The 23670-nt window shown below is 43.0% G+C and overlaps 1 protein-coding gene across 1 annotated transcript; it reads left to right on the forward strand.

The window, feature by feature from the left end:
* The first annotated feature begins 588 nt into the window (after positions 1-588).
* fam98a (family with sequence similarity 98 member A) lies at positions 589-23024 on the forward strand. Its single transcript, XM_061745340.1, has 8 exons — positions 589-714; positions 3306-3454; positions 7318-7452; positions 9652-9833; positions 15281-15361; positions 15455-15571; positions 20721-20888; positions 21748-23024. The coding sequence occupies exons 1-8, from the start codon at positions 677-679 to the stop codon at positions 22438-22440; spliced, it is 1563 nt and encodes a 520-aa protein (XP_061601324.1). The 5' UTR covers positions 589-676; the 3' UTR covers positions 22441-23024.
* The last annotated feature ends 646 nt before the right edge of the window (positions 23025-23670 follow it).

The raw sequence follows: 23670 nt of genomic DNA on the forward strand, positions 1-23670 counted from the left end.
AATATTACAAGAATAAAGTCGTAACATTACAAGAATAAAGTCGTAATATTACAAGAATAAAGTGGTAATTTATGAGAATAAAGTGGTAATTTTTAAGAATAAAGTCGTAATATTACGAGAATAAAGTCGTAACATTACAAGAATAAAGTCGCAAAATTACAAGAATAAAGTCGTATGAGAATAAAGTGTTAATTTATGAGAACTAACAGGAAGAGCTTCTTCTCCCTGTGTTAAAATGAGGAATATTGAGCATCTTGTGAAGTTATATTTATATATTTATAATATATTTAATATTACGACTTTATTCTCAAAATATTACTACTTTATTCTCGCAACATTATGACTTTATTCTGGTAATTTTACGACTTTATTCTCATATTATTATGACTTTATTTTCGTAATTTAATTTTTTTTGGTTTTAGTTTGGCCCTAATACTCCGTCGTACCTTCGCACTGTCAGTGCTCGGGCCCTAATATAATAATAATGTACAGTCCAGAAAGCATGGAAAGAGAAAGCCATTTCCCGGAGCGGCCAGCAGCGCTCCCCGGCAGCAGGGGGCGCTGCAGCGCCGCCTCTGCGGCTCCCACCGCAGAAGAAGACAAGTTAAACGTGTGTGATCTGAGCTGCAGGAAAAAAAACTCACATCTACAGGACAAATATCAACACATAACTGTGATGGAGAATGATATTATTCTCTCTCTCGAAGATTTAGGGTAAGTTAACGCCTCCTGTGCCGGAACGTGTCAGCCTCACGCGATAAACTGCATTTAATTACATTTTTTTCCCCCTCCGTCTGTCCCATTTTTAGCTAGCTGATGCAATATATGTGACTTTATTTAAGCGAGAAAGCTGCTGTTGAAGAGAGTTTAAGGGTCATGCAGGGTGATCGATGATATTTGGGGTGATTGCAGCTCCACATGTGGGTGTAAACCGATCTGAGACTGATTTAGATGTCAGATGAACAGCTGCGTCAGCAGCAGCAGCAGCGACGCCCGGCAGAGCAGCTCACACCCGTCCCTCCATTCAGATAAACCAGGACTCTGTCCCTTCATCCAGTTAAACCAGGACTCTGTCCCTTCATCCAGTTAGACCAGGACTCTAGAGAGACCCGTCCCTCCATTCAGGACTCTGTCCCTTCATTCAGTTAAACCAGGACTCTCTGTCCCTCTATCCACTACAACCAGGACTCTACAGAGATCTGAGACCCGTCCCTTCATTCAGGACTCTGTCCCTTCATTCAGTTCAACCAGGACTTTAGAGAGACCCGTCCCTTCATTCAGTTAAACCAGGACTTTAGAGAGATCTGCTGCTCTACCTCCATCCACTAGAACAGGACTTTACAGAGATCTGAGACCCGTCCCTTCATTCAGTCCAGGACTAAAACCAGGACTCTAGAGAGATCTGCTCTCCACCTTCATCCACTACAACCAGGACTCTAGACAGATCTGAGACCCGTCCCTTCATCCACTAAAACCAGGACTTTACAGAGATCTGTCCTCCACCTTCATCCACTACATGGAGGATGGAGGTATCCACTAAAACCTCCATCCAGTAACACCTCCATCCACTAAAACCAGGACTCTCCGTCCCTCCATGCACTAAACCAGGACTCTGTCCCTCCATCCACTAACACCGGGACTCTACAGAGATCCTCCCAGCCCAGTGTGCAGAAACCCCTGACAACTTCATCCATGTGTAGAGTTTAAGAGTTCATGTCTAAATGTGGTAATGAGAGGCTAAAACAGTCGTGGCTTCATACGTGTCATTATTGAGATGACAGAAACCAAGACAACATGGAGACGTCCACTTGGAAACGTCTGCGTGTCCACAGCTGTCTTCAGGTCCCACCACAGCACCTCATTTTTCAGCAACTGATTCAGATGGACGAGCTGATTCAGACCAGGTTTTAGCTCTCAGACAGATGTCCTCACATGTCCCTCCAGAATACTCTGGTCCAGAGATGAGTTTCATGGTCCCCTGGCGTGGATAAGGTGTCCAGGTCTGTTTTCCAGTATTTTCCACCTGTGAATAATATTTTTAGACAGACATTACCTTGTAACTCTTCCCAGAGTGATACGCAGAAGCAGTAGCTCCTCTTAAGATAATCGCTGATGTCTTTCCTCCTCGGTGTTGTGAATGCTCTCAACTGCCAAACCGCTGCTTTTCTAGAAGGGCTCACACTTACCGATGATCACTTTAGCAGACACATCTGATCGTGGGAGCGGTAAAGGTGTAGTTACTTTCTGACGTGCTGTTTCTGCATCCTGTCCTAGTTCTTGTTCACTAAATAGTAATAATAATTATTTTCCTTGTATTAATCCCACAATGGGGAAATTCTTTCTCTGCATTTAACTCATTTTCTAGTGGAACTAGTAGCAGTGGTCTGCAATTTGCACGGTGCCCGGGGAGCAGTGAGGGTTAAGGGCCTTGCTCAGGGGCCCAAAGTGGTCGGCCTTGGTTGCGGCATGGTGTAAATGGAATAAACATGGTGTCATATTAGGGCTGGGGATCCATTCAAATGTCAAGAATCTATTCCGATTCTTAACATTCAGAATCGATTATCAAGATTTTTCTAGCGATTTGGGTTAGTGTTATTAAAACTGTTTTTTCAGCTGTTGCATGAATTATATGACTGTAGTTATGCAACATATTACTACTAGTATAATATTGAGATTCAACAGCAAGTATTGCAGCTAATGATGCTGTAAGGACCAATCAGCTCCCAGAATGTTGATAGAACTGAAACAGAAACATCATGGGTCAGAATTACCAAACAGATCCAGGGAGGAAACAGAGACGGATGAAATCGGTTTTATTTTTTTCCACATTCCGTTTAAATGTTTTCTATTTTCGGTCTGTTTCGGTTTTACATTTTTGAGAATTTGTTTTTTTAGCATTTTATGCAAATGTAACCGCAAGACAGTATATAAAGTAATGAAATATAGACCATTCATGCAATTATAACTGAAAACTTTAATGTTTTCATACCTTTATACATATTTAAAGGCAAAAACATGGCAGCAGTTATTCTTGTGTCCAACAAAACATTTTTTTTTTTGGGCATGAACAAAAAAAATACCAAAATTTTGAATCGGAATATCGATTTTTATTTTTTTTTTTCAACACAAGCCTATGTCATTTGTCGTGTCGTCATTCATGTGAGGGGGATTGAAAGATTGATTTGATGTTGTGATAAATGCAGAGGCTGGAGTGGGTCCCCCCCTCAGCCCGGCTCCGGGTGATGACCCGGTGATGACCCGGTGGTAACACCGGTTGTAACCACGGTCCCTGCGTGTCTCTGCAGGTACCAGGGTCCGCTGCTGGAGGACGGGGCTCTGGATTCTGCTGCTGGCGGAGGGGCAGCTTCACCCGAGTACACCAAACTCTGTGCCTGGATCGTTGCAGAGCTTCGACTTTACTGCAAGCTGGAGGAAAATGTCCACGCCACCAACTGTAAGAGCCGTTTGATCTCGGTGGAGGAGGGGCCCGGTGGAGGGCCGCCAGGACACTTTCAATCATTTCCTGTTAAAGGTTTTGCAGCACAACTAATGGGTTGTTGTTTAAATCGCAGCAGCGCTGTTGGGAGTCCAGCCGTCGGTTTTACACGCACCCCTTTGTTTTCCTCCACTTTTTACTGGACTACACAAGTCTGGGCAACAAAAACTACACACCCTACTCCAAAACACACCAAGGCTAGTGTATATATCAGGGATCAGCAACCCGCGGCTCTAGAGCCGCATGCGACTCTTTAGCGCCGCCCTAGTGGCTCCTGGAGCTTTTTCAAAAATGTTTGACCTTTTTTTTCTCCTTTTTTTCCTTTTTATCTTTTTTCTTATTTTCCTTTTTTTCTTTTTCTTCCTTTTTCCTTTTTTTTAATCTCGACATTTCGACTTTTTTCCCGACATTTCGACTTTTTTCTCGAAATTTTGACTTTTCTCAACATTTTGATTTTTTTCTTGACATTTTGACTTTTTTCTCAAGATTGTACTACAACATTAATCTCGACATTTCAACTTTTTTTTCGACATTTCAACTTTTTTCTCGAAGTGCATAATGAAAAAAAAATCTTCCCCCAGTTCTAACTAATATATCTACATGCAGCATGTGTTGCCTTCATTCTAAGGCTTATACAAGACTTTTCATTTTTTGCGGCTCTAGACATATTTGTTTTTTGTGTTTTTGGTCCAATATGGCTCTAAAACATTTTGGGTTGCCGACCCCTGGTAATATCGATACACGATATTGAGGTCACAATAACGATATGATATTATAGCAGTATTTTTTTAACAACCTTGAATGAGGAACATATGACTGGAAAAAATTGTCTTTTATTTGAAAGACACAAAATACAAAACAATGCTGTGCATTTGCCTTATTGTTACAGTTTGTAATGCTTTATAACTGTTTAAGTTTTAAAGAGAAAGCCAGGCCAACCATTTTCCACAAACTGAACTAAAAGTAAATGTAAGGTTTGCATTAAGCATCTTCAGTTTCATAAGTAAAAATATTTTGCCACAAACTGAATAGTTTCTCTCTTGTATGACTTGACTTTTTTTTTCCCCCAGAAATTTAACAACTAAAATTAAATAAATAAAAGTAAATAAATAAACTATGAAAAGTCCCAAACTCCAAAGTCAACATGACTGTTATTTATCTTGTGCCAGAGCTCAGAGCTTCACCTGCTCCAGCCTGAGGCCGTTAGGTGAACCCGTTATCGTTTCATCCTCCCATCTTTGGGGACGACACAATCTTTACATCATAAAAAGATTGATTCATGCTCACCTTAGAAGTAAAAGTTCGGAGCTCAAAACCCTGCAAGCGTGATCGGGACATAAAGCGGTACTAGTTTCTTCTGAGCGGAGGAAGATTTTGGTTCGCGGGTTGAGGTTGTCACATGATCCCGCTGCACCAATAGGATGTTACTAGTAAACAATATATTCATATTAATAACCCAATATTGCGCTACAGTTTGTCACCTCCACGACACATATTGTGACGTTTTTGTATCGTGAAATTTCGTGGCACGATATATTGTTCCACCCCTATGCTCTGATAAGAACAACATTTCTGCTATAGTGTGGGCTAAAAGAACTTCTTTCCATTTCCACCAGTTCCTGTTGTTTTTAAATGTTCCCACCGTTTTCCAGGAATCTGAAAGTGGAAATAAAAGCAACCAGTCTGAGGTCATTCAACCAATGATCACGACCTATAGGAGAGCTGAAGTTTGGATTTGACTGTCTGCTTTAAAGCTGCCCCTAGTTGCCCCTGGTGTTGCAGTCTTCGGCCTGTAAAGTTTCATTAACTTTAGATGGAATCTAAAGTTAATCAAGCAGTCGGTCCGACAGTCTCAGGAAGGATGCTGAATCTTTTAAATGTTTGTCCACAGGGGGCGCTATAACGCTTGTATACCACAGTCTGTGTCTCACGAAACATAAAACTCTTATGGCTTTTCAACTAGTACCTACTCGGCTCGACTCAACTTGGCCTGGTTTCTTTTCCACTACAATTCAGCACCTGGAGAAGTAGGAAGTTGGAGTGAAGCTGCTGTGACGTATTTGATTGTGTGATCTAAACGAAGAAGACAACAACACTTAAGCCTGAATTATGGTTCTGCATACCCCCCGCGACCGCTAATTCGCGATCTTTTCCTGAATGGTTTATCCAACTTTTTCCGGTCACAGTGAATCAAAGAGATAAGGACAACTATTGTGCAAGAAACCAAAACAAAAAAAATCACACACACACGAAGAAAAGAGCGCTGAAAGTTCACGCTGAAAGTTCAAACCGGAAACCGGAAATGCGTTGCTACCAAGTGAACCAATCACAGCCCTCTCTGTCTGCGTGTGGTCTGCGTCGCCTCCACGCGTAGTTACAATTTTCAGGAGGTGCACGTCAGTGACGGCGTCAGTGACGGCGTGTGGTCTGCGTCGACGCGTAGCACACGCCGTAGGCACGGTGTCGTTTTGACGCAGAACCATAACTCAGCCTTAACCCAACTACCCCACAGAGGACTTCAGATACGATTGTACTTCTAACAACAGACTTGTGGGGCCAATCCCAATACACCCCCTACTTTCTACCACTTCACCCTAAAAATAGGTAGGGCCCTTGTAATGTTCCCTAGGGATTGGGACACCACTTGCTACGTCACTGCGTGGTTTACGTTCGTGTACGTAAGCGACTGCGTAGTTACGTTTGCACATACGTCACACCATATCAGGAAGCCGAGAGCTAAAAGCTGTTTTAATTTCTGCTGTAGTGCTGTTAATATGCCACTTTATTAAGTTTTAATATTTTTTCAGGCGTAAAAGTAATCGTTAAGATCCCCAACCTGGGCTCAGTTTATCCAAATAACGCCTGTTAAGAAATTTGCTCCCATGTTTTCGGGATGAGAAGAGCCGCCGGCTCGGGAGCTGATTTATGATAAATCAGCCTTTATTCTGGCGAGATCTGAAGATACAACGCAACGAGCAAGCGAGTGATTATGTACATTCACTGAGTGAATATTATGAAAGTAAAATATATATTTCTCGCTAGAAATGTAATCAAAACGCATTTTTATGCAGAAACTAACTCAAAATATTGATTTTATTCACTAAAAATTACAAATGTCCGCCATGTTTTTTTTGTTTGATTCAGTCTGCAAATGATGACAATGACTCTAAGGAGGAGAGAATTAAAAAGGGATCTAGACGGTGATAAGGAACGACCAGATCTACCAGGAGCTCTGTCTCTTCATAGCTGCTCACGACTCCAGCTGACTTTTCAGCAGCACCGAGACAAACTAAAATTAAAAAGCGTCGTTGCTTGAAGTTTCTCTCACTCTCATTTTTTAACTTGATATCAAACACAAGCCACAGACCCAGCAGCACATCTATCATCTCCTCCAGGTTCTACATCTTTAGTGTTGTTGTCTTCTTCCTTTAGATACACAATCAAATACGTCACAGCAGCTTCTCCAACCTCCTACTTCTGCTGCAGGTGCTGAATTGTAGTGGAAAAGAAACCAGGCTGAGATGAGTAGAGCCGAGTAGGTGCTGGTGGAAAAGCGCCATTTAATTCTGCTTTGTGATTATTCCTCACTTCTTGAGTCATCTGAATGATGCTTTGGGAGACGCCACAGAGGGGCAGTCAGAGTCTGTGTGATCCTCCACATTGTGAATGGTTTGGCCGGTCCTGGATTACCAGAGAAACCTGAGAGCCCTGCTCTCCTCTGGCTGGGGAGCCTGGCTCTGCTCTGCTGCAGTCTGGTGGCCAGACCAAACCAGCTCACGTCTCTGTCCAACAGGTGTGTCTGAACTTGTGTCCTCCTCCAGGTCCCACGGAGGCGGAGAGCTTCCAGCTGGAGATGAGCGGCCTGATGACGGAGCTGGCGTGTCCGTACCCCGTCCTCACCAGCGGAGACCTGGCTCAGAGGTTCCTGAGCAAGACCGACTGCCTGCTGCTGCTCAGTACGTTCACTTCCCAACAATCTCTCTGTTTAAAGAGGAAACAAACCTCCTTCATCCTGGATCAGCCTCCAGGTTAACCATGTCAGCAACAGATTCAGTGTTTGGTATTAACATCCCGCGCTACAGAACTTAAAGGGGACATATTATGGCATTTAATGTATATTTTAAACAGGCTTTGAATGTCTTAAAAACAATCTAAAGCTTGTTTTTTCTACATAAATCAGAAAATCAGCCTGTGGGCCATGTCTCTAGTTTTACCGCTTCTAAAGCCTTTTTCTGTGCTTCATTCTGAGGGGAGGTGAGGCTATGATAATGAGGCTCTGTGCTGATTGGCTGCTTGAATGACGTGTAGCAGGGGAAGAGACAAAGCGTCGCTCCGGGAAGAAGAGCAGTGGCTGCGTAGCAAAGCGTGTCCACGGTTCTGCGTTAAATCGACACGTACCCTACGCCGTAGGCTCTGCGTTGGTGTAACGCGGAACCATAAATCAGCCTTTAGTCACCTCGTCTTCACACTAATTCACACAGGAAGATTGAATTTAATTCTAAACAGGTACACCACGGTTATTTACTCCGATTCCTCATCATTTCACTTCTTATGTTACAAGACAAATGAATCCTGTTAACTGTAAAGAAATCACAACACTGAATTTTCACAAATGGCAACTTTATTGTTAAAATATATAAATAAAATGTATGCACTATTGCTGGCTCAGGAAGGCCCGCGCGTCTTCTGAATGTGAACAGCTCCAGGTGCTTGAAAGATCTGAAACCACAGAAGAAAAATGTATTACGGTACTAATAGAGCCCCGAGCCCGGAGCCCCCGGGTTCGGAGCCCCCGGGTTCGGAGTTCCTCGACGGTCCGGTCCGTGAGCAGCTCCTGCAGCTCCGTATGCGGCCACGGTGCTCCGGAGCTCAGCTAAATACTTAGCCCATGCAAAGATCATACAAATATAAATAACATAAAAAAAAAACGTAACTTACCGCTGACTCGTGTGCAGTTGCCAGGTCCGTACTGTGGGAACTGATCCTTTTATGAGGGTAAATGTCGGTGCAAAACCTCATTTTTACTCTCCCTCGCTGTTGTCTTGGGTTTTGGTAATTCTAAGATTACTGACAATAACAACAGACACAGAATAATAATAGTGATCATAAAATTGTGTAATTGGCAATGAGGAAGCTTTATAAAATAATAATACAATTGAATAGAATTACAGCACTAGAGGAAAGAATGCAATGCAAAGAAAATGTATAGAACATTTCTACTATTTTTCCTGAGAACTGTAAAATTGTGCAGGGCTGATCTGCAAAACATTCAGTTATTCACAGGTTATAAAGTATTTTTTTATTTTGTCAGTAAGTATGTTGGACTACTAATTTATGACGAAGTCCCTCTAAAAAACGTTTGTAGTTTGGGGCTCATTATCTGTCTGAAACAGGACGGGGGGGCGGGGGAGACTTCACTAATAAAACCAAGTTGAACTTAGTGATTTTCAACATCGTCATATTATATTGTTTATCCAAAAATAGATACATTACCTCTTCACTATCCATCCTGCAAACGACCGCTGAAAACAGAAAAGTAGCTTTGAAAGTCCGTCCCGTCTTATTTCATTCACTAACAAAACAAATGCAGCGACGGGGACAGGAGTTTTCTGGCAGTACGTGCTGGTGCTCATGGGAAATGTAGTGTTCTTTCTTTTTTTTTTTTTTTTTTTTTTTTTTTTGTTTTTTTTTGTTCAAAGATATAAAACAAAGTTGATGCTAATCGACCTGTTTGTTCTCCTTTTTTCCAAATGAGAATCGATTAAAGAATCGAATCGTTAAACAGAATCGAAAATGGAATTGGAAAAATCTTATCACCTGGAAGAAGAGCTTACCGGGTCTGGCTCCAGACTGGCTCCAACAACAGTGTTTCTATTTATTTTTAAACCTGAAAAACTGATAAAAACTAAAGCTCCTGGAGCAAACACACCGAACCTTTCTGCCAGATTTCATCACCTCTGACCAGAGTTGAGGGATTCCACGTGTAAATCTTGGGTAACTGCGTCTCTGTGACCGGCTTCCAGGGCCGTTAGTCCAGCAGTGATGGCTGACGCCACATCGTAGGGGGGGTCAAGTCCAACCATGTCCACACAGCTTCTGAAAATGTGGTGTCCTTGCGGGAGAAATGTGACGTTCCTGGCGTTCCTGTGTCACAGCTTTCCTGGTGTCTGAGTTGGAGGCGTCCAGGATGGTCCTGGTCACCAAGCCCCAGAAGAAGGCCCAGGAGTCCGGCAGCCCCGCCTTCCAGGAACTGAAGGGCATCTGCATGGCGCTGGGCATGTCCAAGCCCCCCGCCAACATCACCATGTTCCAGTTCTTCACCGGCATCGAGAAGAAGGTGAGTGGGTCCGGCGGCGGGACGGCAGCCCAGGAGCTTCCCTTCCTCCTGGTTTCTGTCTATGGAGCTTTTAACTGTTAGCAGTTATTTTCATCGGGGTTCCAGTTCTGTGCTGTTGGCTGATTTATTTCTGCATGGGGCATTTTTTTGTGGCCCTTTTATGGCACTTTTCCACTAGTCTCGGCTCAGCCCGGCTCGGCTCGGCGCGGCTCGACACGTGTGTTTTTCCACAGCCAGGTGAGAAGTGGGGGGGTTGTGGTGAAGCTGCTGTGACGTACTCGATTGCGCAGCACCTTTGTTTGTGTCGGCGCTGATGAGAAATCAGCTGGAGCCGCGAGCGGCTGAGAAAAAAACAGCCCGTCTACATCGCTTTTTTAATTTTTTCTCGACAGCCACCAGGTTTATGAACATCTGCACCTCAGAGTTGGATCACCAAACAGACGTTTTTGCTGTATAATAAAATCGCCGCGAGTCGCCTCGCGCTGACTCCCGCTTCCTGATTCAAACGTCTGCCGGCCCCGCCCCCTGACCAATCAGTGGCGCGGAGGGTGATGACGTCAGAAATAGTCCCGGCTCAGCCCTGATAGAACCTCGCTGAAATGGTTACAGAAATAGTATCGACTTGGAGCGGCTCTACCCGTCTCAGCCCTAGTGCAAAAGCGCAAAACGGGTAGAACCGAGCTGAAGTGATACTAGTGCAAAAGGGGCATTATTCAAGTTGCAGACAGGAAGGGGGTAGAGGGAGAGAATGGGGATGCGCAGGCCGGGATTGGAACCTGCGACCACTGCAGGAGGAGCCTCAGTATATGAACCGCTTGCTTAACCCACTGCACCACCAAGCTGCCCCCCTTTCATATTTTTGAAGTGCTTTTCAATTCGGTGTTTTTTTTTTCCTTGTTTTTTTTACTTACCGTATTTTCGCGACCATAAGGCGCACATAAAATTATTTTTTCTTTTTAAAAATGTGCTGCGCGGCCAATGAAACGTTGCACCGTATCTATTACCTGTATTACGGTAATGTAAGGCGGACGGCCACCATGAGAACGGTAAAGGGAGAAGGGGGCGGGTGAAGCACCCGTGAGTTGCGGACGTGAATGAGACCATCCTCAGACTGAAAGCAGTAGCGCTGGCGGAAGAAATGAAAATTGAACATTTTCATGGAGGTCTGTTTTGGTGCTTTTGCTTCATGAAACGGTGCCAGCGCAGCAGCAGCGCCCAGCAGATTACATGGAAAAGATGGAGAGACGGGGTTCGCGCTGGGGAAAGACAGGGTTTGCGCCGGGGAAAGACACTTCAACAACATTCAATATACAGGACTGTCTCAGAAAATTAGAATATTGTGATTTTCAGTAATGCAATTACAAAAACAAAAATGTCATACATTCTGGATTCATTACAAATCAACTGAAATATTGCAAGCCTTTTATTATTTTAATATTGCTGATCATGGTTTACAGCTTAAGAAAACTCAAATATCCTATCTCAAAAAATTTGAATATTCTGGGAATCTTATTAAACTGTAAAAACAAGTATCTATTCCAAAATTAGGACATTAAATATATGAAATCAAATATACACATTCATACATACAAGCAAACTTACAGATAAGTCATGAGGAAACCAGTCTTATTGTGTTAATAAAGACACTTAAGGACTCCACCGTTTGGAGCCTTAATAGATATGTAATGTGCTCCATCTGATAGAGGTCCCAAACCTTCTGGATCCATGTATTATATGACGGGGGGTTGGGTTCTCTCTAATAGTTATAGACTTCAGTGCTGCTGTAAGTAATATGTTTAAAAGATATCTTTTGGACCTCCCATTCATTCCTTTAGGCATCACCCGCCACAGCAGGGTCTCGGGGTCTTAAGAGCATCAAATACCCCAGAATGTCTTTAGTTTGGGACACGACCAGAATACATGGTATGATTGGCAGTATGTGCTCCACAATTCCTCCAGCAAGAGCTGGAATGTGAGCGGCTCATTTTAGATCCTATTTCTGGAGTCCTGACGTGAACGCCCTCCATGTATTTGAACTTGTGGCCAGGTGTTCCTCACTACACTCCTCCTCCCAGGCTTCCTGTCATATAACCACATTAATTTCTGCTTTATTTGGAGAGAGTTTGTGCATTCATGGAGAAAAATATACTGTAAAATCTACTAATCCATTTTCCATCTCCATTTCCTGTTTGTACTTCTATCAGGAACTGTTCGATAGGGCAAGTTTTTAAGAGTGTACCCCATTCCTTTTGCCCCATCAGAAATGTTATAAATTGTAGTTACCGGTAGAAATTAGTTTTAGGAAGACCATTACCATTTCTCCACTGCTCAAATGTTTTTAGACGACCAAAACTGAATAACTGGTGCAGATAAACCAGGCCGTACCCTGACCCCCTTCTGAAGCTGCTGTCCATACTATTAGGTGCAAAGCTCCTCATAGATCCAATGCTGATTTAATTACCATATTTGTGTTGGTAATCCAAAAGTTGACTGATTTTAATGGCGCTTTTACCCTAGTACCTACTCAGCCCGACTCGCCACGCCTCGACTCGCCCTCGTTTCTTTTCAAATCCCCAGAGTAGAAGTAGGAGGTTGGAGTGAAGCTGTCAACGTATCAATCAACGTATTTGATTGTGGGATCTAAATGAAGAATACAACAACAGTAAAGATGTAGAACCTGGAGGAGATGATAGATGTGCTGCTGGATCTGTGGCTTGTGTTTGATATCAAGTTAAAAAATGAGAGTGAGAGAAACTTCAACCGGCAACGCTTTTTAATTTTTTGTTAGTTTGTTTCGTTGCTGCTGAAAAGTCAGCTGAAGCCGTGAGCAGCTATGAAGAGACAGAGCTCCTGGTAGATCTGGTCGTTCCTTAAGGCTGAGTTATGGTTCTGCGCCAAATGACGCCGTGCACACGCCGTCACCGTGACGCCGTCGTGAACCTCCGGACTTCTCCGTCACTCCATTTCTCCGCGGTGCAGTACCCCCGTGACCGCTAATTCGCGATCTTTTCCTGAATGGTTTATCCGACTTTTTCCGGTCACAGTGAATCAAAGAGATAAGGACAACTATTGTGCAAAAATACAAAACCAAAAAAATCACACATACACGAAGAAAAAAGCGCTGAAAGTTCACCACTGCTTCAAACCGGAAACCGGAAATGCGTTGCTATCAAACGAACCAATCAAATGTGCGTGTGCTCTGCGTCGCCTCGACAAGTAGTTACAATTTTTGGGAGGTGCAGGTCAGTGACGGCATCAGTGACGGCGTAGGGTACGCGTCGACCAGTGATGTGCGGAGATATTCATGGATGGTGAGGCACTGACTTCATCAGTCAGATTTACAAGCATATGAACCCTCCAGAGCAACTTATTTAACATTTGAATGGCAGCAGTTTACTGGTTATGTTTAAAACCTCCTATCGTCATTCACATACAAATGCTTTACACATACAAACTGTAGCGCACAAAATGCACATTTAATTAAAAAAATTACCTTTACTTATTCCTTCAATTTAGAAATGTAATCCTCCATTCTGAAAGTAAGACCAGGCGAGAAGAAAACGGATAACTACACTTGACTTGCTAACTGTAAACTCCATGGATGTATTGTATGGTAAACTCCTGCTTGTTGTCACTTATTCTGCAGCCAATGAGTCGCAAGAAGAATCCCTGAGCTCACTAGTGCCCCCTACCGTGAGGCAGGAGAAGTGCGTGCCTCCCCCGTGCCTATTTTTAGCCGTTTTATGATTGCGCCGGCACAAGAAACACATTACACACATATTGTTCATTATATAAATCAGCTTAACTATGGAAACTTATTTCATATAGCAAACGTGTTTGAAAATTTTAATAGTGACATACAAAGAGACAGCGATCTGGTCTCGCTACATGACACGGCAGCACAGTTAGCCGAGTGATTGCGCAATCCATGGTGAGGCTCAGCGGGTGCTGCCTCACCGCCCGCATCTTCTCAGCATTTGAACGGCAAATGTGAAAAATCGGCGATTTTGAAGAAAAATAATCTAAAAATGGTGAAGTTAAATGGAAAATTACTTTATAGTACAAATCAATTGATAAATATAAAAAAATATTTTTTTTTCATTTTACATTTCTTTCTTTCCATGATGGCAGGTGAGGCACAGCCTCCCCTGACCGCACGTCACTGGCGTCGACGCGTACCACACGCCGTAGGCACGGCGTCGTTTTGACGCAGAACCATAACTCAGGCTTTATCGCCCATCTAGATCGCTTTTAATTCTCTCCTCAGCACCAGGTTTATGAACATCTGACCCTCAGAGTTGGATCATGAAACAGACTTTGCTGCCATTGCCTGTTGAATAAAATGAACCAGAATCCGTCAGAGTCTCTTTCTCTGATTTCCTCCTCCTGACTCAGACGTCTGACTCCAACCCCCCGACCAATCAGTGTCCTGTAGTGTGATGATGTCAGATACAGTCGACTCAGCAGCTTAGAACCTCGGCAGAATAGATACAGAAAAAGTATCTACTCGGCACGTTAGACCCCTAGTGGAAAAGAACCAAACCGAGTGGAAGAGAGTCGGGCTGAGTAGGTTCTAGTGGAAAAGCACCAAAAGAGTGTTCTTAGTCCAAGTTGTCTTTCCTTTATGGGATCATCCAGGAAGGGCAGGTCCTGCAGAGATTTTAGCGAGCATAAACTTTTTTCTTTGTTAAGTCAACATGTGTCTATATTATTCTTAAGCCGCGATATCATAGGCTTCATTTGTGCAGCCCAGAAATAAGATTTTACAGGACTATCTCAGAAAATTAGAATATTATGATAAAGTTCTTTATTTTCTGTAATGCAATTTATATAAAAAAAAAAAAAAAAAAAATAATGTCATACATTCTGGATTCATTACAAATCAACTGAAATATTGCAAGCCTTTTATTATTTTAATATTGCTGATTATGGTTTACAGTTTAAGATTAAGATTCCCAGAATATTCTAATATTTTGAGATAGGATATTTGAGTTTTCGTAAGGTGTAAGCCATGATCAGCAATATTAAAATAATAAAAGGCTTGCAATATTTCAGTGGATTTGTAATGAATCCAGAATGTATGACATTTTTGCATTACAGAAAATAAAGGACTTTATCACAATATTCAAATTTTCTGAGATAGTCCTGTAGATTTGGGAGTTTAAGACCACCCTTTTGATTTAGATAACTGTAGGGTTTTGAGTCAACGTTTTGACATCATTTTCTCCAAATTATTTAATGTATATTGTGTAATTTCTAAAGGTAACATCAGAAACAGGCAAAGCAGTCTGGGTAGAATGTTCATGCGTATACTTTCCTCACGCCCCAGTACAGACAGGGACAGGTCTTCATGCATTCACCTGTTTCTTTTAAACATTTGACCTTCTCTTGATGTTACCAGGATATCAGCACCTTCAGGACTGCTTGTTTCCTTTCTCTCCTCTCAGCTGAAAGAAGCCATGAGTCGCGTCCCACCCAACCACGTGGGGGAGCCGTTGTTGAAGAAGCCTCTCGGACCTCTCCACCTGGTAAATGCTGCACCGAGACGGCCTGGGAACGCTGCTCCACCCAACCACTTCCTCTTCCCTTCTCATGTCTTCTTTTTCACTCTTCTTTGACAGGAAAAGATCGAGGCCATAAACCAAGCGCTCGTAAACGAGTACGAGGTGAGGAGGAAGATGTTGTTGAAGCGTCTGGATGTGACGGTCCAGTCCTTCGGCTGGTCCGACAAAGCAAAGGTGCGTGCTAGCTTGGACTATCCCTGCCACATCAAGGAAACTTAAATTGTTATTTTCTAATTGGGTTTTTTTTAAGTAGATGGATGGTTCTGGTATTTTTTGAAAGGTAACAATCTGAAGTTCTTCCCCCAACTGTCAGAATCACTCAGTACGTGCACATGCAGCGATTCAACATGGTTGCAGATCTGATCAGATAATGACATGCAGAAGATTGGATCAACTTATCTGATCACACATGCTGTTCTGAGATCAGACTGAATCAGATTGAATAAGCCACTGTAACCAGAGCATGGCTGACTCCGTGACGCTAGGTGGCGCTGTACCCGAGGTAACCATGGTAACCATTTCAACAAAGAGCCACTTCCGGTTGACCTCCGCTTATCAACAACAAGGAAATGAAAAAGTGCATTCTAACTGCTTTCCTATTAATAATCTGTCTAAAACAGCCTTTCTCAACCTTTTTTCGGGCATGACACCTTTCAAAAGTGAATAAAATCTCACGACACCCCAGAGTAAAATATAATTAAAACCGCACTGCATCGCTCTGACTGTAAATGAATATGTCCCGTTTGTATCAATAACTTTAACACGTTAACTGCACCAGAGTATAAGTCATCGTTCACTGTTGTGCTTAGTTGCCACGCTGATGGACAGAAACTATGGTGACTTTTAAAAGAAAGACTGCCTAAAGAGACTTTTCCAGCCGGCTTCACGCCGGCTGGAAAAGTGAAGTCTGATTTATGGTTCCGCGTTAAATCGACGCAGAGCTTACGCCGTAACGTACGCGGCGAAGCGCACCGTACGTGTGCGTCGCCGCATAACCTACGGCGTAATCTCTGCGTTGGTTAACGCAGAACCATAAATCAGACTTAAGGCTGCAGCGGCGTGTGAGCGACGGATGACTGAGGGAGAAGAGTTTCTCCAGGAATGGAAGGCAGCGCCGGCCAAGTTATGCCACAGTTTGCAGATAGATTGTTGATGCGTGGGCTAACGTGTCTGCTGGGATTATTTTGCGAGCTTTTGCAAAAGCATTTCCGAGACGCCGCGGCACGGAACGTGACTCTGACAGCGAGGAATCCGGACTGGTAGCTGATTTAGCGGAGCTCTTTAATGCAGAAACAAAGGATGAGACTTAATGGGTTTGATTAATGTAAAAACTGAAATAAAGTAGCCTACAATCAAAGTATTGTATACTGTATTTTTAAATACGCACACTCCTGTGCGTGTGCGTGTGTGTGCGTGTGCGTGTGCGTGTGCGTGTGCGTGTGCGTGTGCGTGTGCGTGTGCGTGTGCGTGTGCGTGTGCGTGTGCGTGTGTGTGTGTGTGTGTGTGTGCCGTTTCGGTCGGTGCGCCGTGTGTGTTTTAAATACAGAAATATGACACATAAGACTGAGGCTATGCCTTTTCACACGGCGCCCGTATGGTCGCGAAAATACAGTATTTATATATGAAATGTCAGAATAGGAAATATTTTGACGACACCCCTGAAGCAGTCACACGACACCCCAAGGTGCTACTACTGAGCAGCGTCGCGTCGTCTTCCGGGTGAATCCCCTCCCCCGGGGGAAAACCCCACCCGGGGGAAAATTCTCGAGCATGCGCAGACTGTAATATCCATGTCCCCGTACACATGGCATTAACAAGGCGGTTGCGACTGGCTTGGGACTGGCTTATCTAGGTGCTGCAAGTAGGTTGATGAATCCGGTCTGATCAGATTGACTTGACTGACTTAAGGTGTTCACATGCAGTTTAAAAGTCAGTACGATGTGTGCAAATGATCTCCAACCAGCTTGAATCGCTGCATGTGCACGTACTGACTGTAACTACTAGTATTATTCAGTAATCTCAGTTTGAACACACTGAAATTGAAGCTTTTTATTTCAGCTGGAAATGTGTTTTGTAATCAGATGTCTGCAGATGAGAGAATTTGTGACTTATTGGTTTTAAAACACACTGAGACACAGCCTGAAGCCTTATCTAGTGCAAGTTCAAATTTGATAACAATACCACAAAAAATGATTATTTTACACATGATTTTGTAAGACTGTCTTACAAAGAATTTTATTCTAACAATTATGTCCCATGGGCATAACCTTTGAACCGTTGAAGATACCACGTACATACATATATATATATATATATATATATATATATATATATATATATATATATATATATATATATATATATATATATATATATATATATATATCGTTGTGTTCAGCATTTCATTTGCTATACAATTGCACCATCTTCTGGGCGAATGCTGCAATAAACCTAGCTTTTTCTCATGACAAAAGCCGGACGTGCTCGTCCCGCCCCAACACAGGCGCTCATTCGCTATGAGGGGACAGGAAGCTCTTGTATGGCTGGATGACCTGTCAATCAATGTAGAGTGTACGCTCCATTTTAGCTTGTTCTTGTTTAGCTGGAGAAAGTTGTGACACATCCAGTCATTAATCTCCTCAAACCATTTACCAAGAGCCTGTACAAGGCCTTGGTCTCCTTGTGACTTTGTAATATACACCAGCGTGTCATCTGCATAGTAGCTATGGTAGTTTATTTTGATCTTTATAACCTGTGCCAGTGAGAGCATTTAGATGTTAAACAGAAAAGGTCCGAGGATAGAACCTTGGGGAACTCCACATGCAGTTCTTGTCTGCTCAGATGTAAAATCAACTATTGACACAAAGAACTTCCTGGTTTCCAGGTCCGGGTGTATCTGATCCGTTGTTGTGGGCGGGTGCACCTTCCGTTACAAAACTATTATTAGACTAAAACATCGAAATATGTAAATTCTGATATGTTCATATTGTCAGAACGGACAGGGCAAGTTGGCTTACCGTTTTCAGGTGGTCCGCCATGTTTGATGAGGAGCTGTGATATCCAAACTGTTGCTTACAAACTACGGTGGCCGAGACCCGCCATTGCTGAAAATAAAAGTAACGCTGCAAACAGAAACAAACGCTGCTGCAAATTAAATAAAAAAACTACGCAACTAAAAAAGCCACAACGGAAGTGAATTACCGGGGACTATTTTTGCCGATGCACCGGTGTTGCACATTAAAAATTACACGTAGCGACGTTGAACACTAACCTTTTCACTTATTTTGTTGTTCGTTGTTCTTCTTATTCTTCGCTCTTCTTATTTCTTCCTTTTCACTTACGTCCTCTTCGTCTTCTTCTTCTCCTCTCACATAAAAAACACCGGTGCATCAGCAAAAATAGTCCCCGGTAATTCACTTCTGTTGTGGCTTTTTTATTTGCATATTTTTTATTTTTATTTGCAGCAGCGTTTCTTTTATTTGCAACGGCATTTCTTTATATTTGCAGCATTTCTTTTATTTGCAGCAGCGTTTGTTTTTATTTCCAGCGTTTATTTTATTTTCAGCAATGGCGGGTCTCGGCCACCGTAACAAAGTTTGCATTAGACTTTTTTCCATAAAATTCTGCCACGCTGCAGATGTCTTTGACATGATAGAGTTCAACAAATCACCGGACCTCGTCCCTCTTCTTTACAATCTATCTCTCAAGGGTGTAAAAAGGGTGACCACCTTAGTCAGTGGGTTGGGCTAATCCAAAATAGAAAAAACAAGGGGGAAAACTCCCCCTTTAGAACTTGGTACTTTCCTCCCGAATAAATGAAATGAAAGGATCGATCAATCAGAGTTGTGGTCGAGCCAGGCGCATCGACTGATAAATCCACCAGTGGACTGGGAGTTGGCAGCCCTACTTGGACCGTTCCTAAGACACATTCCTGGAAGTGTTTGAGTCCATTCAGTGGTTTCAGTTGCAGAACTCTGCCCGAGGACCCGCAGACGTGAAGCATCTGAAACCAGGACATTTAGCGCTGAGTATAACCCGTAACCGGGACGGGCTGATCCATCCACAGGCTGTTTCATCGCAGTTTGATTTGACTGCACCAAAGACATTTGTGCCTCCAACAGAGATCCAGACATGACTAGATTTGAGAGTGTGAGGCTGCTTGATTTTATTTTTTATTTATTTATTTATTTTTTTTCAAATTCTGTTTATTGATTTTCTCTCAAATAACCAACATACAAAACACACACCCCCACACAAGGTCCTCAGCAAAAGTACTCGACAGTCAATATGTGAATACATAAAATAAATAGTAATAATAATCAAAAGTAAAGAATAAACTATCTACTATTTTTCCTGAGAACTGTAAAATTGTGCAGGGCTGATCTGCAAAATATAAGGAATGGGCATTCAGTTATTCACAGGTTATAGAGTATTTTTTTTATTTTATCAGTAAGTTTGTTGGGCTACTAATTTATGACTAAGTCCCTCTAAAAGCACTACTGCCTTTGTCCAAAGGAGCCGCCAAACTCAACAAAAGCTGAAAGTTACATTGTGCTGATTTAACTCAAGGGGGAAAAAAAAAGAAAAAAAGAAAATGGTATTAATACATATATACATACAATACATTTGTCAATTGCAATTACAATTAGCCCATTTCCTGTATAAGAACAGCAAAGTCACAAGAAAAGGGGCATTATAAAATAATCTGCAATTAACTGTCATCTAATCTTTGTTCAATAGAATCTTTCATGAGAATCATTGTTCATGAGAATCATTGCGCAGATTGTCCATAAAATGTAAAAAGGGTGACCATATGTCATTAAATTCTTCAACTTTACCTCTTAGAATGTATGTTAGTTTTTCTAATACTAGGTGTGAAGACGTCTCCTTTAACCACTGAGGTGAATCAGGACTCTGAACATCCTTCCACTTCAAGGCTGTTACTCTTTTGACTTGTAACAAACAAAAATCTATGAGCTTTCTTTTCTTTGCATTTGCACCAGAGTCTTCAGGGTTTATATGTAATAGACATAATTCAGGTTCAACAGTAATTGTACACTGTTATTCTTGAAATCAGGCAAAGGGTATCTTTCCAAAATTCCTGGAGCTTCTTCCATTCCCATAGACAATGAAGCGAAGTGGCTCTTTCTATGTTACACTTGGGTGAGGCTTGATAACGTTTGAGACAAAACATTATTCCAGTTAGAGTAAACCTAGTGGCCGGCCTCCAAACAGCTTGCAGGTACGTTTTTTTTCACAGCAGGCCATAATTTATAATCCAGAAACACAGTGGGATTGAATGAATAGATGTCTTGTCTTCCAGACACACTCGGAGAAGTTGGGGAAAGTGTACCAGCCGCTGCGCTCGGCCCTCTGCACGAAAAGTAAAATCTCCATCGCCCATCTTCTCGCTGCCAGACAAGATTTTTCCAAGATTCTTCGCACAAGCAGTGGCAAGATCAGAGAGAAGACTGCGTGTGCCATCAATAAGGTGCGTTAATCTGCTAATTAAAAACACATTCAGTGGGACCTCCATCCCTGTGTATTTGTGTTTTATGTCCATTTGACTTCATGTATGTGATGTAGTGTTTTGCTTCCTAGCCCAGCTGAGCCCTCTGGCCAGTTCATTCATTACATAAGCAGAACAGTTTCAAATGTGATCCCTCAAATATTTAATTAAATGGGATCTTCAGTCAACGGTGTTGTTCCGAACTTGAGACAAGGCTACGTCAAGTGTACACAGTATAGGCCAGGGAAAGAAAGTAAAACCCAGATGTGGGTTCTGCTGCTGCCCCCTGCTGTCCACACCTGGAATAACACACCAGAGCCTTGCAGGTCAGATTTAGGAGACACTGGTGTGTTACTGGTGTGTTACTGGTGTGTTACTGGTGTGTTACTGGTGTGTTACTGGTGTGTTACTGGTGTGTTACTGGTGTGTTGGCATTATTACTGCACGAAGGACGACTGTCATCAAGGGACTAATGATCCATCAATCTGCGTCAGTACAGTAATCCCTCGTTTTTCTCGGGGGTTACGTTCCAAAAAGAACCCGTGATAAGTGAAGTAGCAACCCTTATTTTTTTTTTTTTTTTTTTTTTTTTTACAATTATTATACAGGACTGTCTCAGAAAATTAGAATATTGTGATTTTCTGTAATGCAATTACAAAAACAAAAATGTCCTACATTCTGGATTCATTACAAATCAACTGAAATTTTGCAAGCCTTTTATTATTTTAATATTGCTGATCATGGTTTACAGTTTAAGAAAACTCAAATCTCCTATCTCAAAAAATTAGAATATTCTGGGAATCTTAATCTTAAACTGTACGTCTCCCCGTCTCCTCTGCAGGTTCTGATGGGCCGGGTGCCGGACAGAGGGGGCCGGCCCTGCGAGATCGAGCCCCCTCCTCCAGAGATGCCGTCCTGGCAGAAGCGGCAGGACGCCCCCCAGGGAGGCGGCCACTACGGCGGGGGCCACGGAGGCGGCCGGGGCGGCTCCGACCACTACTCCCAAGGAGGTCGCGGAGGCTACGAGAGAGGGGGAGGGGGAGGACACGAGGACCGGGGAGGGAGAGGGGGAGGCGGGCGGGGAGGGAAGGTGCACGGGGGCTGGGGGGACGGAGGTGGAGGAGGAGGAGGAGGAGGAGGAGGGAGGGGCGGCTACAACCAGGGCTACTATCAGGACGGAGGCTACCACGGGGGAGGAGGAGGAGGTGGAGGAGGAGGAGGAGGTGGAGGAGGCAGAGGGGGCTACGCAGGAGGAGGAAACAACCAAGGAGGCTTCCAGGACCCCGGGTATCACGGAGGAGGAGGCGGCGGTTACCATGACAACCACCACCAAGACGGAAGCTGGCACCAGGAAAGAGGCGGGGGCCGCGGAGGCCGGGGGGGGCGGGGAAGAGGGCGAGGAGGAGGAGGAGGCTGGGGAGGAAGAGGGGGGCAGAGTTTTAACCAAGGAGGACAGTTTGAACAGTTCTTCCAGCACGGAGGGCAACACTACAACCAGGCCGGCTTCAACCAGGGCAGACACTACACCAGCTGAGGACACGGCGTCGTCACGGCAGCGGCGGACGGACGCCACGCGCCTCCAGCATCGGATCTGGCACGGTTAAAGTTAAATTGATAAAACGAGAAACTTGGACTTGAACCCACGGCTCACGCGCTCTGTAAACGGCCGGAGGGCTGCAGGTGTGACGTCACCTCCGGCTTCTTCGGCCCGTGTTTTCTTTGCCTCCTCCCCGAGTGTTCACGCCAGCGGCTGCGATCGTTCCACCAGCCGGACTCTGGCGTTCTGATCTCATCCTGATACTGTTTCGGCCTTATTGGACGTTCTCCCCGAAAGCACGACAGGTTCCTCACGTTACCGCGGTGATGCACCTACTGTGTACCGTGCACATCATTACATGTAGGATTCTGAGGTTCTAGTTTCAATTCGGTGATTTACTTGAAAGCATTTTTTTTTTTTCCCCAGTCTTCATTTTCGTTCAGTGTTTTTGACTGGAATATCCTTTGTTATTTAAAAGATGCCATCTTGTACATCTCGCAGATGCTGAGGTGCATACAGATGTGGACGTTGGAAGGTTTGCATGAACGTGTGAATGAGCAATAAAAGTTATGACGATATCAGCTCTGTTTGGGTTCAGTGGTTTGATTATTGAAGTTGGGAACTGCAGAACATGGTTGGGATGTCTCTGATTAGATCGCGGGAACTCACTGCGGGTCGCCCTACAGGTCCACTCCAATCACATTTGGATGACATAACAACCACATCATGGTTTTTCTTTTGAATTGAAATTTTGAATTGAAATTTTTTTTTGAATTTTTGAATAGAAATTTTATTTCGAACATGAAACAGTAGTGAATACAAAATTATAAATAAATGTAAAAACATGCATCCACCACAATTAACATGCTTGAAAAAGAGTAGAAGTAAAAACTTATTAAATTCTACCCCCTATACTATATTTCATTATGATCAAAATTAATTTAATTTCTATACAAAAAACAAAAGATCAATATATAAATATCAATAATACATCTCAGAGTATAGAATAGAATATTGTGATAAAGTTCTTTATTTTCTGTAATGCAATAAAAAAAAACAAAAAATGTCATACATTCTGGATTCATTACAAATCAACTGAAATATTGCAAGCCTTTTATTATTTTAATATTGCTGATTAATGTATGACGTTTTTGTAATTGCATTACAGAAAATCACAATATTCTAATTTTCTGATACAGTCCTGTACACTGATATAAATATACCCAT

The sequence above is a fragment of the Cololabis saira genome, chromosome 17 (genome assembly GCF_033807715.1).
Source record: "Cololabis saira isolate AMF1-May2022 chromosome 17, fColSai1.1, whole genome shotgun sequence".
Taxonomy (NCBI): Eukaryota; Metazoa; Chordata; class Actinopteri; order Beloniformes; family Belonidae; genus Cololabis; species Cololabis saira.